General features: G+C 39.0%; 1 protein-coding gene across 1 annotated transcript in view; it reads left to right on the top strand.

Moving 5' to 3' along the window:
• Positions 1-14,347, top strand: part of slc22a31 (solute carrier family 22 member 31) — a 40,628-nt gene that overhangs the window by 2,340 nt on the left and 23,941 nt on the right. The window contains exons 2-4 of the mRNA XM_067997495.1: positions 4,408-4,511; positions 5,185-5,339; positions 12,947-13,115. Of these exons, the coding sequence (XP_067853596.1) occupies positions 4,408-4,511; positions 5,185-5,339; positions 12,947-13,115 (428 nt within the window). The remainder of the gene's footprint in view (positions 1-4,407; positions 4,512-5,184; positions 5,340-12,946; positions 13,116-14,347) is intronic.

Below are 14,347 nucleotides of genomic sequence, written 5' to 3' on the forward strand. Positions count from 1 at the left end.
AAAGAAAAAAATTTACAAGGTTACGGGAAAAGGGGGGTGGGGAGTGGGACCAGCTGGATTGCTCTTGCAGAGAGCCGGTATGGGCTCGATGGGCTGAATGGCCACCTGGTGTGCTGTAACCATTCTAGGATTCTAATTTAGTGAGGCTGGGAGTCATGGGCTCGCAAAATTTGGTGTGGGACAGGATACATGCAGCAGAGTGGACAAGTTGGAGGTTGGAAGGCCAGCAAGGAGGGTATTGGGATAATTAAGTCTGGAGGTGACAAAGAAATATGAGTTAAAGAGGTGGAAGTAAGCAGTTTTGGTAATGGATAGGATGTAAGAGTGGTTAAAAATATATATCCATGCTATCTGAGGCATAAACAGTGAAATGGGCCTGTACGTCTGAACGTGTCGCTAGCATCCACGTTCCAGAATCAAGGAAGAACTATAGGTGGACCCCTAGTACTGATAAGGGAACCATCTATGAGCCCACAAGTATTTTTGATATGTAACTTTAACTGTCTTTTATATGATCACCTTTCTGAATTAATCAAACAGTATATAGAATATATGGTAATTAACTGGCACTTATGGGTTTTGTAAGTTTTATAAGGCCTTTTGCTTCTGAGGTAATTAACACTGGTGGAGATTGCTAACATAAACTGTTGCAGCCACACAATGAGACAGCTGTCCAAGCTGCTAACATAACAAGGAGGCCTCAGTATTAACGGCTTGGGAACAGACAGGGAGTAAGTTAACAGGTCCAAACTGCTGGCTTCAGCCTTGAAGTGAAGCTAAGTTGGAGGGACAGGCCCCTCTAATGTTGGAAGCCAATGATTGGTCAACCAGAGGGTATGACAATTTGACGGCCGCTAAATCACCCCTTGCCTGTGAAATAGAGATAAGAAGTGGGCTGACTTTTTGTCTAAAGACATACACAATGTCTTATTGGCCACCTCGCCTATTAGAAAGACCCCGATAGGGTAAACACCTGTGTCGGTAACAGCCCCTGTACCGTTCCCCCAAAAGTAGCATTAAAGAGGGTCCCCTTACTAGAGTCATGTTGTAGAGGACAGAAAAGAAGGTACCTAGCGGATAAGCAAGAATGAGAGAATGTACATGAGGGAACGAGGAACAAAATCGTGGCCTCTACTCAGGACATTGGGGTAATATAATTCTCAATTGTGCTTTTGTAAACTACTGCTTAAATACTGTAATGTATTGATTGTTACTTGCACTAAATAAAGTCATGTGGCTATTAACCATCATGGTGTCAGTCTCAAATTGAATAGAGTGTCAAAATTGACTACAGCTCCTTGTGCTATACACTAAATGACAAAGTAGATGATTAAATCAATCTAATGTGGAGTGCGTCCTCTTTCCAACTTTTACAGTGTATGTTATTAAAAAAAAGCTAATTTGCTGTGAATTTCTAATGCTGAATAGTAAAACTGATATGTACCACACTACTTTATTACAGTAACTTTAGGATAAGGATAAAATTGAAAGTAAAGAAAAAGGCATACTTTAAGTACATAAACAATAAAGGAGAGGATGACAAAAGGGAATACGAAGAGGTTAGGAAAGAAGTCAAAAAAACAATTAGGAAAGCAAAGAGGAACTATGAGATTAAATTATCAAAGAACATGAAAAGAAATAGTAAATTATTCTACAGTCATATAAATAACAAAAGAAATATCAAAATAGGGATAGGGCCACTTAGGGATGCAAAAGATAAACTCTCAGGTAACTGCAGCAAAATGGCAGAAATATTGAATAGTTACTTTGGCTCTGTATTTACCAGGGAGACTAATAAGGTGGGCAGGACATTAGAAGAAGAGATCGAAAAAGATATTAAAACAGTTAAGATAGAAAGGGGGGAGATAATTGAGAAACTAATCAAACTTAAGAGAGGATAAGACTCCTGGTCTGGTTGGATTGCATCTGCAATTTTAGGGAGGAGATAGCAGAGGCACTGTTACATATTTATATAAAAATTCATTAGAAAAGGGAATAGTGCTCGAGGACTGGCGGACAGCTAAAGTTCCTATATTTAACAAGGGAAATGGAACAAGTCCAGGGAACTATAGACCAGTTAGCTTAATGTCGGTGGTAGGAAAGATAATAGAAACTTTACTCAAAGATGTAATAGAAAGACATCTAGAGAACAAAATATAATAAAGAATAGTCAGCATGGATTTTGGAAGGGAAAGTCATGCCTGACCAACCCTATTGAATTCTTTGAAGAAGTAACAGAAAGAGTAGACAAGGGTAATGCAGTAGATGTAATATATTTGGATTTTCAAATGGCCTTCGAAAAGGTACCATTGTAGACTCATTGCTAATGTCAGAGCATGTGGAGTCTGAACAGACAGCAGAATGGATAGCAGTTGGCTACAAAACAGAAAACAGAGTAGAGGTTAAGGGTAGCTACTCAGGCTGCAAAAGGTAGGAAGTGGTGTTCCACAGGGATCAGTGCTGGGGCCACCGTCCTTCACAACTCACTTCAATGATTTGGATTCGGAAATCGGAAGTACAATTTCAAAATTTGCGGACGACACCAAATTGGGGGGTGTAGTTAATACAAAGGAAGAATGTCAAAATGAAAGAGGACATTAGCAAACTTACTGAATGGTCGTGTAATTGGCAAATGAATTTCAATATAGATAAGTGTGAGGTAGTGCATTTTGGTAGTAAGAATAAGGAGGCCATATATTGCTTGGATAATAAGAATCTAAACAGGATAGAGGAGCAAAGGGAACTAGGGGTACAGATACACAAATCACTAAAAGTAGCGACGCAGGTTAATAGTGCCATGAAAAAGGCAAATTGAGCACTGGGGTTCATTTCTAGAGGGATAGAATTGAAAAGCAAAGAAGTTATTTCAAACTTACATAGAACCTTGGTTAGACCACACTTGTGCACAGTTCTGGTCTCTGTTATAGAAAGGATATGGAGGCATTGGCAAGGGTGCAAAAAAGATTTACAAGGATGATATCAGAACTGAGAGAATATCCTCATCAGGGATGGCTGAACAAGCTGGGGCTCTTTTCTCTAGAAAAAAGAAGGCTGAGGATGTGACCTGACCGAGGTCTTTAAGGTCATGCTGGGGTTTGATAGGGTAGACGTAGAGAAAATGTTTCCACTTGTGGGGGAGTCCAAAACTAGAAGTCATAAATATAAAATAGTCACTAATAAATCCAATAGGGAATTCAGGAGAAACTTCTTTATCAAAAGAGTGGTAAGAATGTGGAACATGCTGTCACAAGGAGTAGTTGAGGCAAATAGCATAGATGCATTTTAGGGGAAGCTAGATAAGCACATGAGGGAGAAAGGAATAGAAGATAGGGTTGGATGAAGGAGAGAAGGATGAGGCTCATGTGGAGCATAGACGCCGGCTTAGACCAGTTGGCTGAATGGCCTGTATGTGTGCTGTAGTTTCAATGTAACTCGATGTAAAACATGTTTGATCTGAATGTAGGATAAAGTCAGTAGCACTGCTAGTGACTCATCTGTTTTGCATATGCAGAAAGTGCACAATATCACCTGACTTGATTCCTTGTACAGTTTTATCACAAAGCTATATTTACATTTCCTACACAAACAAGTTATTACAAACGACAGTGCAACCCATCCTCAATCCTCAATTTTTGGTTATTGTACCATGTGTTCAAAGGTTAACTTTTTTCATGTTTTGGTTTAATTCTCTGCTATTATGAGGCTTTCACTATATATAGCATGTAAATTTGATCCTCAAAATATTAACGACTGAGGGTGAAGTGTTTATGGTGCAGATTATGTTTGTTGGACCCAATGCACAAATGAACATGTCCAATGTCTTAACTCTAGTGTATAGTAAGGTTCAAAAAAATGGATTTGGTGAGCCTTACTACTTCAGTTTTTTTTTAAAACATCACAATTTAATGCAACTTTTGAATAATTTGTTGGCTCACAAATGACATCCTGCATATCAGGATGATTGTGGAAATTGCTGTTCCCACACAATTTTTCTATTGCAAATGACGTATAAAATGGTGAAAATACATCACAGCCCCCTCATCATATGTAAAGAGGAAAGATAAGTCGATGTTTGAGGCATAGATCCCAGGAGCATCAGGTGCTGAGCTGACTGCCATCCTGGTGGACAGTTTTTTTTCAGTTCTTACTAATGTTGCAGAAGTCTGCTGGGGAAGAATATATTTACTCTGGTTTTAACCTTTTGTGAGAGTGGCTAAAATACCAAAAAATTGAAAGGTAGGATTTAATCATTAAATAGGGTATTGGACAATGACAAAGCTGTAGCCACAATGCACTGTATAAAATGAGTAATATTGGTCTACTTAAGTTTTTAAGCTGCAGAGGAAGGCTGACAAAAATCATATGTTGGGTTTTCTTGAGATTAAGCAGTTTTCATTTTTTTTTAAGTGGAACCTGGTATGTATGAACTACTGGAAGGTTCCGCTGGAGCAAGTGAGCTACATGATTGGTTGGACTGTTGGATACTTGACCCTTGGATCTGTTGCTGATAGGTAAGGTTTTTCTGTGTTTCACAGTATTGGTCCCTCAGGCTTTCTGTGATTTTGTTTTGGTGTTTGGTATCCTGCTAAAACTATTATTGTAAATTTCAAGAATTAGATTGTGTTGCTATATTTGTAACATCTTCAAAACTAGGTACATAAGTTTTATATTTCTGATTTCAGAGAACCTACTATTTTGAACACCATGATATAGGTGTAACAGCTTGTATAATCTTGCCCCGTACACAGCTGGCTAACTTTGTAATAATTGCAGCTTCTTGTTTGTCAGCGTGGCAAAAGGCTAACAAAATAGCAGATTCACCTACCATTTTGTACCATTATGCACACATATCTTCAGTATTTTTTGCACAGTGTAGTAAATGCAGTATTTTCAGAGCTTGAAAAATAGCTGCAATGCAGCACTCTTTAAAAAGTGCTCTAGCAGAGAACTGTTGAAAATCCTTCAATTCTCTATTTTGAGCTACAAACGTATACGTGACCACCATATGAAGATGGGAAATGGACTTTGAATAGTTCAGACCACAATCCTAAACCGAAGATTTGAACTGCAAGCTCTATGTTGACAATTTTCAAACTGCATTTCTGCTATAATTATAATGCTGAAGCAGAATTTACAAAATGAGACCAAAGTACAGAACATTGACTTTTTTTTTCTCTCCTACAGATTGGGCCGTAGAAATACATTCATTCTCTCGTTAGTTCTAGCAATTATTCAGCACGTTGCCGTTTCAGTCTCCGTGGATTTCCTCATGTTTGTTGTATTCCGGATGTTTAGTGGGGTGGCATTAGCTGGACTCTTCTTGTCTGTGTACATTGCAAGTAAGTATACATTAGCTTGGAATCTGATCACATGACAAACTGCAGTGTATTCAAATGTATAGCTGTCTCTCAAAACTCCAGGTTCCTCTTCTTTCATAGTTTCTGTGACTTTTTATAAGTACAACATGGACAACTTTTATATAATTTGCCAATATCGACTTTAAAATATGACTTTTCTCAGTCTCTTGGCCAATTACAGACAAAGTCTACCTAAATGCTGTTCTTTGAGCTCTTTTTAGTTCTAAGAAGTCACTATTGTACATGTAAAATGCCATTTCCCAAAATGTAAGTTACAGCAATAGGCAGAAAGCTGCAGTACTAATCTTTAATTATTTTGCTCTATCTATACCTCTCCATCCAGGCTACTGGTCCCTTTTTATATTACTACTGCAACAAATTCAATTGAGAGTATCTAAAGCTTGCTGAATTGGACTAAACTGCTTTCTGTTAAACTAGTTGAATTGTATATGAGCGTAACTTATCACAGCTGTTAAGATTTAGTGTAGTTATAGATAATGTTTTATTTGGCTTTTTGGAGTTAGCTGCAAAATCTGATGTATAATTTCAATGGGCTTCAGAAATGATTTTTATTTTTATATGGGGGACTTCAATTATCCCAATATAGACTGGGAAAGTAACAGTACAAAGAGGGGGAGGAATTCCTGAAATATGTACGAGAACTTTCTTGAGCAATGTATTTCCAGCCCAATGAGGAAGGAAACAGTGCTGGAACTAATTCTGGGGAATGAAGTGGGGCAGGTAGAGCATGTTTCAGTGGGGGAGCATTTGGGGAACAGCAATCATAATATCATTAGGTTTACAAGAATTATGGAAAAGGACAAGGAACAATCCAATGTGAAAATACTTAACTGGAGGAGGGCTCATTTCAGTGAGTTAAAAGGGGATCTTGTCCAGGTGGATTGGAATCAAAAATTGGTAGGCAAAACAGTAATTGAACAATGGGAAGCCTTCAAGAAAGAGTTGGTTTGGGTACAGAGTAGACTCATTCCTACAAGGAGGAAAGGAAGGGTATCCAAAGCTACAGGTCCCTTGATGACTAAAGATATAGAGATTAAAATTAAACCGAAAAAGGAGACTTCTGATGAATGTAAGGTTCATAATACAGTAGAGAACCAGGCTGCAAAAGGGTATGAGAGAGAGAGTATCAGAATAGATTAGCGGCTAACATAAAAGGGAACCCAAAAGTCTTTTATGAACATATAAATAGTAAAAAGGTAACCAAAGAAAGGGTGGGACTGATTAGGGACAAAAAAGATTTTCTTGTGGAGGCAGAGGGCATGGCTGAAGTACTAAATGAATATTTCGCATCAGTCTTCACTAGAGAAGAGGCTGCTGTCATTGTAGCAGTGAAGGAGGAAGTAGTAATGATTTTGGATAGGATAAGAGGAGGTATTTAAAAGATTGGCAGTATTCAAAGTAGAAAAATCACCCGTTCCAGATGGGATGCATCCTACGTTGCTGAAGGAAGTGAGAGTGGAAATTGTGGAGACTCTGGCCACAATCTTCCAGTCCTCCTTGGATGTGGGGAAGGTGTCTGGGCACTGGAGGATTGTAAATCTAACACCCCTGATCAAAAGAGGGGCGAGGGATAAACCCGGCAATTACAGGCCAGTCAGCCTAACGTTGATGGTAGGGAAACTTCGAGACAATAATCAGGGACAAATTTATTTGGCACTTGGAAAAGTATGGGCTAATAAATGAGCACGGATGTTTTAAAGGAAAATTGTGTTTGACTACCTTGATTGAGTTCTTTGATGTAACGGAGAGGGTTGATAAGGATAGTGCGGTTGATGTGTATATGGAATTTCAAAAGGCATTTGATAAAATACCACACAGAATACTTGTCAGTAAAATTAAAGCCCATGGGATTAAAGGGACAGTGGCAGCATGGATACAAAATTGACTAAGGGACAGAAAGCAGAGAGTAGTGGTGAACAGTTGTTTTTCAGACTGTAGAGAAGTATACAGTGGTGTTCCCCAAGGGTCAGTATTAGGACAGCTGCTCTTTTTGATATATATTAATGACCTGGACTTGGGTATAGACGGTATAATTTCAAAGTTTGCAGATGACATTAAACTGGGAAATGTAGTAAACAATGTGGAGGATAGTAACAGACTTCAGGAGGATATAGACAGACTGGTGAAATGAGCAGACACATGGCAGGTGAAATTTAATGCAGAGAAGTGTGAAGTGATGCATTTTGATAGGAAGAATGAGGAGAGGCAATATAAATGAAATGCAACAGTTTTAAAGGGAGCACAGGAACAGAGAGACCTGGTGGTGTATGTACACAAAACTTTGAAAGTGGAGGACAGATTGAGAATGCTGTTTACAAAACAAAACATATGGGATCCCAGGCTTTATTAATAGAGGCATAGAGTACAAAAGCAAGGAAGTTATGCTAAGCCTTTATAAAACATTGGTTAGGCTGCAGCTGGAGTATTGTGTTCAATTCTGGGCACCACACTTTAGGAAAGATGTCAAGGCCTTAGAGAGGGTCCAGAAGAGATTCACTAGAATGGTACCAGGGATGAGGGATTTCAGTTATGTGGAGAGACTGAAGAAACTGGGGTTGTTCTCCTTAGAACAGAGAAGTTTAAGGGGAGATTTTATAGAGATGTTCAAAATCATGAACAGTTTTGATAGAGTAAATAAGAAGAAACTGTTTCCAGTGGCAGAAGGGTGAGTAACCAGAGGACACAGATTTAAGGTGACATGAGGAAACACTTTTTATGCAGCGAGTTATTATGATCTGGAATGCACTGCCTGAAAGGGTGGTGGAAGCAGATTCAATAGTAACATTCAGAAGGGAATTGGATAAATACTTAAAGGGAAAAAATTTACAGGACTACCTGGAAAGAGCAGGGGAATGGGACTAATTGGATAGCTCTTTCAAAGAGCTGGCACAGACATGATGGGCTGAATAGCCTCCTTCTGCGCTGTACCTACTACGATACTATGATTTTCTGAGCAGTTCATTGGACAGCCTTATGGATGGATGGAAAGCTAAAGTTATGAACAAGTAAGAACGTGCATCCCCTTAACAATATAGCATGCAAATGTACTATGTGAGAATAAGAGATCCATTTCAATCAACCTGCTACAAATGAATTAGGAATGCAGAAGGTGAGATTTTTCTTATGAATATCATTTGAGTTAAGGAAATGTATATGGAGGGGGTGGGGGCTTGAAATCAGTCAAATAAATTAAACTGGTGGAGTGTTGGTGTATCAATTTAATTTGTAAAATTTGACTCAAAGGAACATTTTTTATTGCTTGAGATAAGTAGGATTTCTTAAAGCTCAATCTGTTTTGAAAAAACTAACCTATCCACTCCAATATTGGGCTGTTTTCATCAGAACATAGAAAATTATGGGGTGATTTGATAGAGGCATTTAAAATTATGAAGGGATGGTACAGGGTAGATAGAAACAAACTGTTTCTAGTGGTTGAGGGGTCCAAAATGAAGGAACATAGATATAAGATTAGGACAGAGAGCAGGAGAAACTTGTTTTACACAGAGGGTTGTGGCTCTGTGGAATGCACTACCAGAGTTAGTGACTGAAGCAGAGACCATTTCAATTTTTAAGAACAGGTTAGATGAAGGAAAGAAAATGTTGGAACAGGTTGGGGGGGGTGGTGCACAGAGGATTAGGACTGCTCTTGGAATATTAACAATATGGACTGTTTGGGTCAAACTACCTATTTTTGTGTTGTAATTTCTATGTAGCATTACTATTCTGTTGGATTATAAGTACCCATGTTCACTAATGTCTTGTGTACTCAATTTTGTTCAACTATTTGCAGGCATCGCACAACCACATTTCTGATACACACAATAAAAAGTTTTTTTTAAAAAGAAAGCCAGTAGTTTCCAATGTACAGAAAAACCTTTCCCACCAATAATACATACCTTCTGATTAACTTTGACTTTGATTTGCACCTTCTTAAAAAAAAAAAATCACCTTTTAAAAAAAAAACTAAGCCAATGTAAGCTCAGGATCTGCTAAGAGCAAGCTGCCTCTAATTGACCTCAGGACGTCACAGCAATTACATCTTGTTGCCTTAAAAGAAACACATCAACACAGCTGAATTTTAGCAATGGAACAATACATTGATTTACATAATGTAATGCTCTTGTCCTTATAAAACAGCATCCTGTCTGACTTATTTTGAGCAGTGCCACAGGAGATAGACTAGTGACTTTAAAATTAGCCTAAAGCAATCTCTCAAATACTTCATTTTTACAGTGAGGTTTTCTTGCGAGTACTTAATTTTGGTACTAAATTTAATGAGAGGAGAAGAGGAAGAAACTGACTACTTTTTACTCTGGCTTGCATCTTAAGTGCATTTCACATCACTTTTTGACGGCTTTTTGTCAGTTGTCTATATTGAGTGTTAGTTATGTTTCTAGTCGAGCTTTTTGTGCTTTGCCTTGTTTCAAAACAATCTATAATATGTAAACACTATTGACTGTACTAATTTTGAGGTGGCTAATATGGCATGAGTACCAGGTCAAACTTTGAAATGGAATTGAGGAGGCAACTGTGATAGATTTATTTCACTCCCTTCCTTCCCTTCTCCTCCTATACTATTCTCACAGGCTAGTATCACCTTGGCTCAGTGGTAACCACTTTCACCTCTGAGTCAGAAGATTATGGGTTCAAGACCCACTCCAGAGACTTGAGCAAACAATCTGGGCTGACACTTCAGTACATTACTGAGGGAGTGCTGCACTGTCAGAGGTGCCATTTTTTGGATGTGATGTTAAACCAAGGCTCCACCTGCCCTCTCAGGTGTGCCTATAAAAGATCCCATGGCACTGTTTGAAAAAGAGCAGAAAAGTTCTCCCCATGCCCTGGCCAACATTTATCTCTCAACCAACATAATTTTTTTTTAAAACAGATTATCTTGTCATTGATCTCATTGCTGTTTGTTGGACCTTGCTGTTAGCTGCCATGTTTCTGTACATTACATCAGTGACTTCACTTTGAAAGTTCTTCATTGGCCTTCCATGGGGCCCATTGTGTGTTCACTAGAAATAGTGTTTGAGTCAGTAAATGCAGGAATAGGTTGGAGGGTGGGGGTGGGGGGTGCAGGTTGCTGGTGGGGAGGACAGGGAGATGAAATCTAGGGAAATAAATGCACTAAGTGCAATATCTTTTCACTTTTTGTGACTGTGGGTTAATTAACCGACAACCGTAAGATTTTTTTAAACCTGTGATGTAAGATGATCATATTGTGCTGTAGCTGAAAAACTGGTTTGGGTGCTAAGTGTGGAAACAGCACTGGGAACCAATAGAGGGGAATGTTTAACTTTTCTTCTCTTTCACTTCCCCCTTCCTCTACATATATTGTTCACAACTACAGTTCATAATTTCTCTCCTCAGATCGTTTTTTTGTAATGGTAGCATTTATCTCGCTCAATATATGAATGTATTGTTTAGTGAACAGAGCTTCTCTGGTCCTGGTCTGGTATCTGAAATTTCTTTTTTTTTTTAATATGACTTCCCAATTTAGTTGTGCTGCAAAACTCACCCTAACATGACTCTGGTCTAATTGGGGGAATTTGACCTTTTTAAGTATGTATTAAATTAGAATGGCGAAGATGATGCATCAATTGAATGTATTGCAAAATGTTGCAATGTAAGCATATGCCATGTGTTTTGCAGCTTTTAATTCCTATTCTGTTCCTTGCTGTCGTTTTTTGGACTTCATTACTTGCCTTCCTATGGATCTTCTCAGTTCTCTACTAATTAGCTTGTCAAAGGTGGCCTACCATTTTGTCTGTTGTATCTTTGCTTCTCTGGCTTTAAAGATAAGTTTGGATTCTCTTGGTCAAAATCATCTGTTTAGTGTGACTGGTCTTGTGTCTATCTGTGTTCCCTTACTACTAGTAAGACGACATGACATGCGCACCATTTAATATCAAGATGTTGCTGATTTAAAACAAGATGGGCATAATGTTAGAAGACCAGGGTCCTTTTATGATCTCCTTCACGGAGCTAAAGGTTTTGGTTTTCTTAAAAGAAAAGTAAGTCTTGCATTTTTATAGCCCTTATCACTCAACTTTTCCAAGCAGTTCACATTTTTTTAAATGCATTGACTTAAGTAGGCAAATACACAGACCAGTTTGTTCACAATAAGATCCACATACAACAGTGAAATGAATTGGCAATTATTTTTTTTAAAAGTCCTTAACCCCTCTTTGGTAGCCTAGTAGTTATGGTACTGAGCTAGCAACCCATAGGTTATGAGTTTAAATCCCACCATGGCTGCTGCATTGTCATAAAAACCCAACCTGTTCACTGTGCTTCAGGTAAGGGAACCTGCCATCCCTACCCAGTCTGGCCTACATGCAACCCTAGCCCCACATAATGTGATTAGCTGTTGGTGTCTTCAGGGCAACTAGGGTGGGCAACAAATGCTGCCTTGCTAGCGTCACCAAAAATAAAAAGTAGAACTACTGCTCTATCTCCAACCTCCCTTTCCTTGAATGTGCTATTGCTTTCCATCTCCATGCTCTTCTCTACCACAACTCCCTGTTTATATCCCTTCAATTTGTTTTTTGCCTCTCTTACAATATTGAAATGGCCTAACAAGTCACAAATGACATTCTCTGACTGTGACCATCCTGGTTGTTCTTAACCTCTCTGCAGCAGGATAATGGTATGGTCAAATACAGTTGACCATACCATTATCCTTTAACACCTCTCCATTGTCCAGCTCTGTGGGACTGTCCATGCTTGGTTCTATTCTTGCATATGTAACAGTAGCCAGAGCATCTCTAGCAATGGCTACTCTTCCCACTGCACTGTCATCTCCTGAGTCCCCCAATGATCCATCCTTGCACCCCTCATCGTTCTCATCTACATGCTGCCCCTTGGTAACATCATTCACATTCATGGGATCAGCTTCCACATTCGGGTGGATGACAACCGGCTATACCTCTCCACAACCTCGCGACCCCTCCTCTGCATCTCTGCTGTCAGACTGCTAATCTGACGTTGTCTTAGATGAGCCTAAAGCCATTGTCTTTGGCCCCAAGCCACACATTCTGTTCATATTTGATTGCTGTAGTGTTCTCCTTGCCAGTTTCCCATCCTCCACCCTATATAGACTTCAGAACTCTGCTGCTTATATCCTATCCCTTACCACAACCAGCTCACACATCACCCATGTCCTCGCTGACCTGCATTGGTTCCTGGTTCTCAAACACCTTATTTACAATTCTTGTCCTTGTCTTTAAGTCCATCCATCACCTTGCCTCTCTCTAGCCTCCTGCAACCATGCAACACTCCTCGCCCCCCGCCCCATCCCAAATTCCTCTGACTTCAGACTCTCTTATATCCACTCCTTTCAGCCTACTGTTAGCGGGCATCCCTTTAGGTCCCAGCCTCTGAAATTCCTTCCCAAAGTTCCTCTGTGCCTCCACTTTCCTCTCTCTCCCCTTTTTAATTGTGGAAAGGATAAACATGCAAAAAAAATTGGTACTGTTCATTAAATCCATTCAGCAGTCACATTGGAAGCACAAAATGATTAGAATTTCTCAATTTCCAATATTGACTTTTTTTTATACCTCCAGGGTTGGAGATGTGTGACCCACCGCACCGACTGATGATCACAATGATTGCTGGGTTCTTTACAGTGGGTGGGGAGATGTTGCTGCCAGGTTTGGCTGAGTTGTGCAAAGACTGGAGAATTTTGCAGGGTGTTGTCACTGCTCCTTTCCTACTACTACTCATCTATTGGTGGTGAGTGTTTTAAGAGTAAGTTTATCATCTGACTGAGTTAGATAACTGTCTTTGTATAAATGGTTCACCTATCAGATGCAGAATCTCTATTCTATTGTGGATTTCTAAAACCTGTAGTAATGTCAAATAATCTTCCTTTGTATGAGTGTCCTTGCATATCAAGGGCATGAATAGGTTGAACAGCTTTTGCAAGTTCAAAAAGGTGCATTTTATTTTAGAAACATGAAGGGAATGATTTTAAAGGTATCTTTTCATCTAGTTCAGATAATTCTTCCTAATTGCTGAGTGTCTCTTGTTTGAAATCTTCTAATAGATGACAACATTTATCAGTCTTGGGCTTCTGTTCTTTAATGGAGTCATACATACATTCAGCAGCAACTTGCACTTATATAGTGCCTTTAATGTAGAAAAACGTCTCTGATGCTTCAGAGGTGTAATAAAAAAAACAGATGCAAAGACAAAGTAAGAGATATAAAAGGCATGGTCAAATAAGAGGGTTTTAAGGAGGGTCTTAAAGGAGAAGAGCGAGTTGGAGGGTTTTAGGGAGGAAGTTTCAGAATGTGAGTCCTGGACAGTTGAAACTATGGTGGATTTAGACATTTTTGAAGGGGGAAATGAGCACTGTTGGTGCAAAATGCATTTCCTAGTGGGTCTGGGGGTTTACCATTTTGATTTTGACCTTTCTTGTTACACTTTAAAATGCTAGAAAATGTATCCGGATTTAAAGCCAAAAATAATTTATTCTGGAATGATTCTGCATATATTTTTAAACTATTAAAATAAAATGGTTAGGAGTTCCAACTAACTCTTAATTTTTGCACTATCAGTAGGTAATATTCAGTGAGTAAGACATGCAGGTGCAATAGCTGAATGAGATATACTGACCAGCACTAGCTAGTCATGCAGCCATTAAAAAATACTTAAAAGGAGATACACATGAGCGAACCAGGATGATTCCTCTGCTGATATTTTGTCACTGTACGAAAATACCTTCGCCAGCTCCTAACACTTCCTCCTGACTGCCTCACCATTTGCTATTAGTGAAGGCACATTTGGGTGACATTTTCACATTGCAAATGCACTTTGTGTTAACGCAGTCCCATTTTAATGTAGTTTGTACTGCAGTGTATTTTCTTTTCCTGATTTCACTTTGGTCCTATGGGTTGGCTCTGTATTATATATGTGCTTCTAAATGCACTAAGAAGAGAAATTATTGGATAATTTAATTTTTT

Source organism: Heptranchias perlo, chromosome 16 (genome assembly GCF_035084215.1).
Source record: "Heptranchias perlo isolate sHepPer1 chromosome 16, sHepPer1.hap1, whole genome shotgun sequence".
Lineage (NCBI taxonomy): Eukaryota > Metazoa > Chordata > Chondrichthyes > Hexanchiformes > Hexanchidae > Heptranchias > Heptranchias perlo.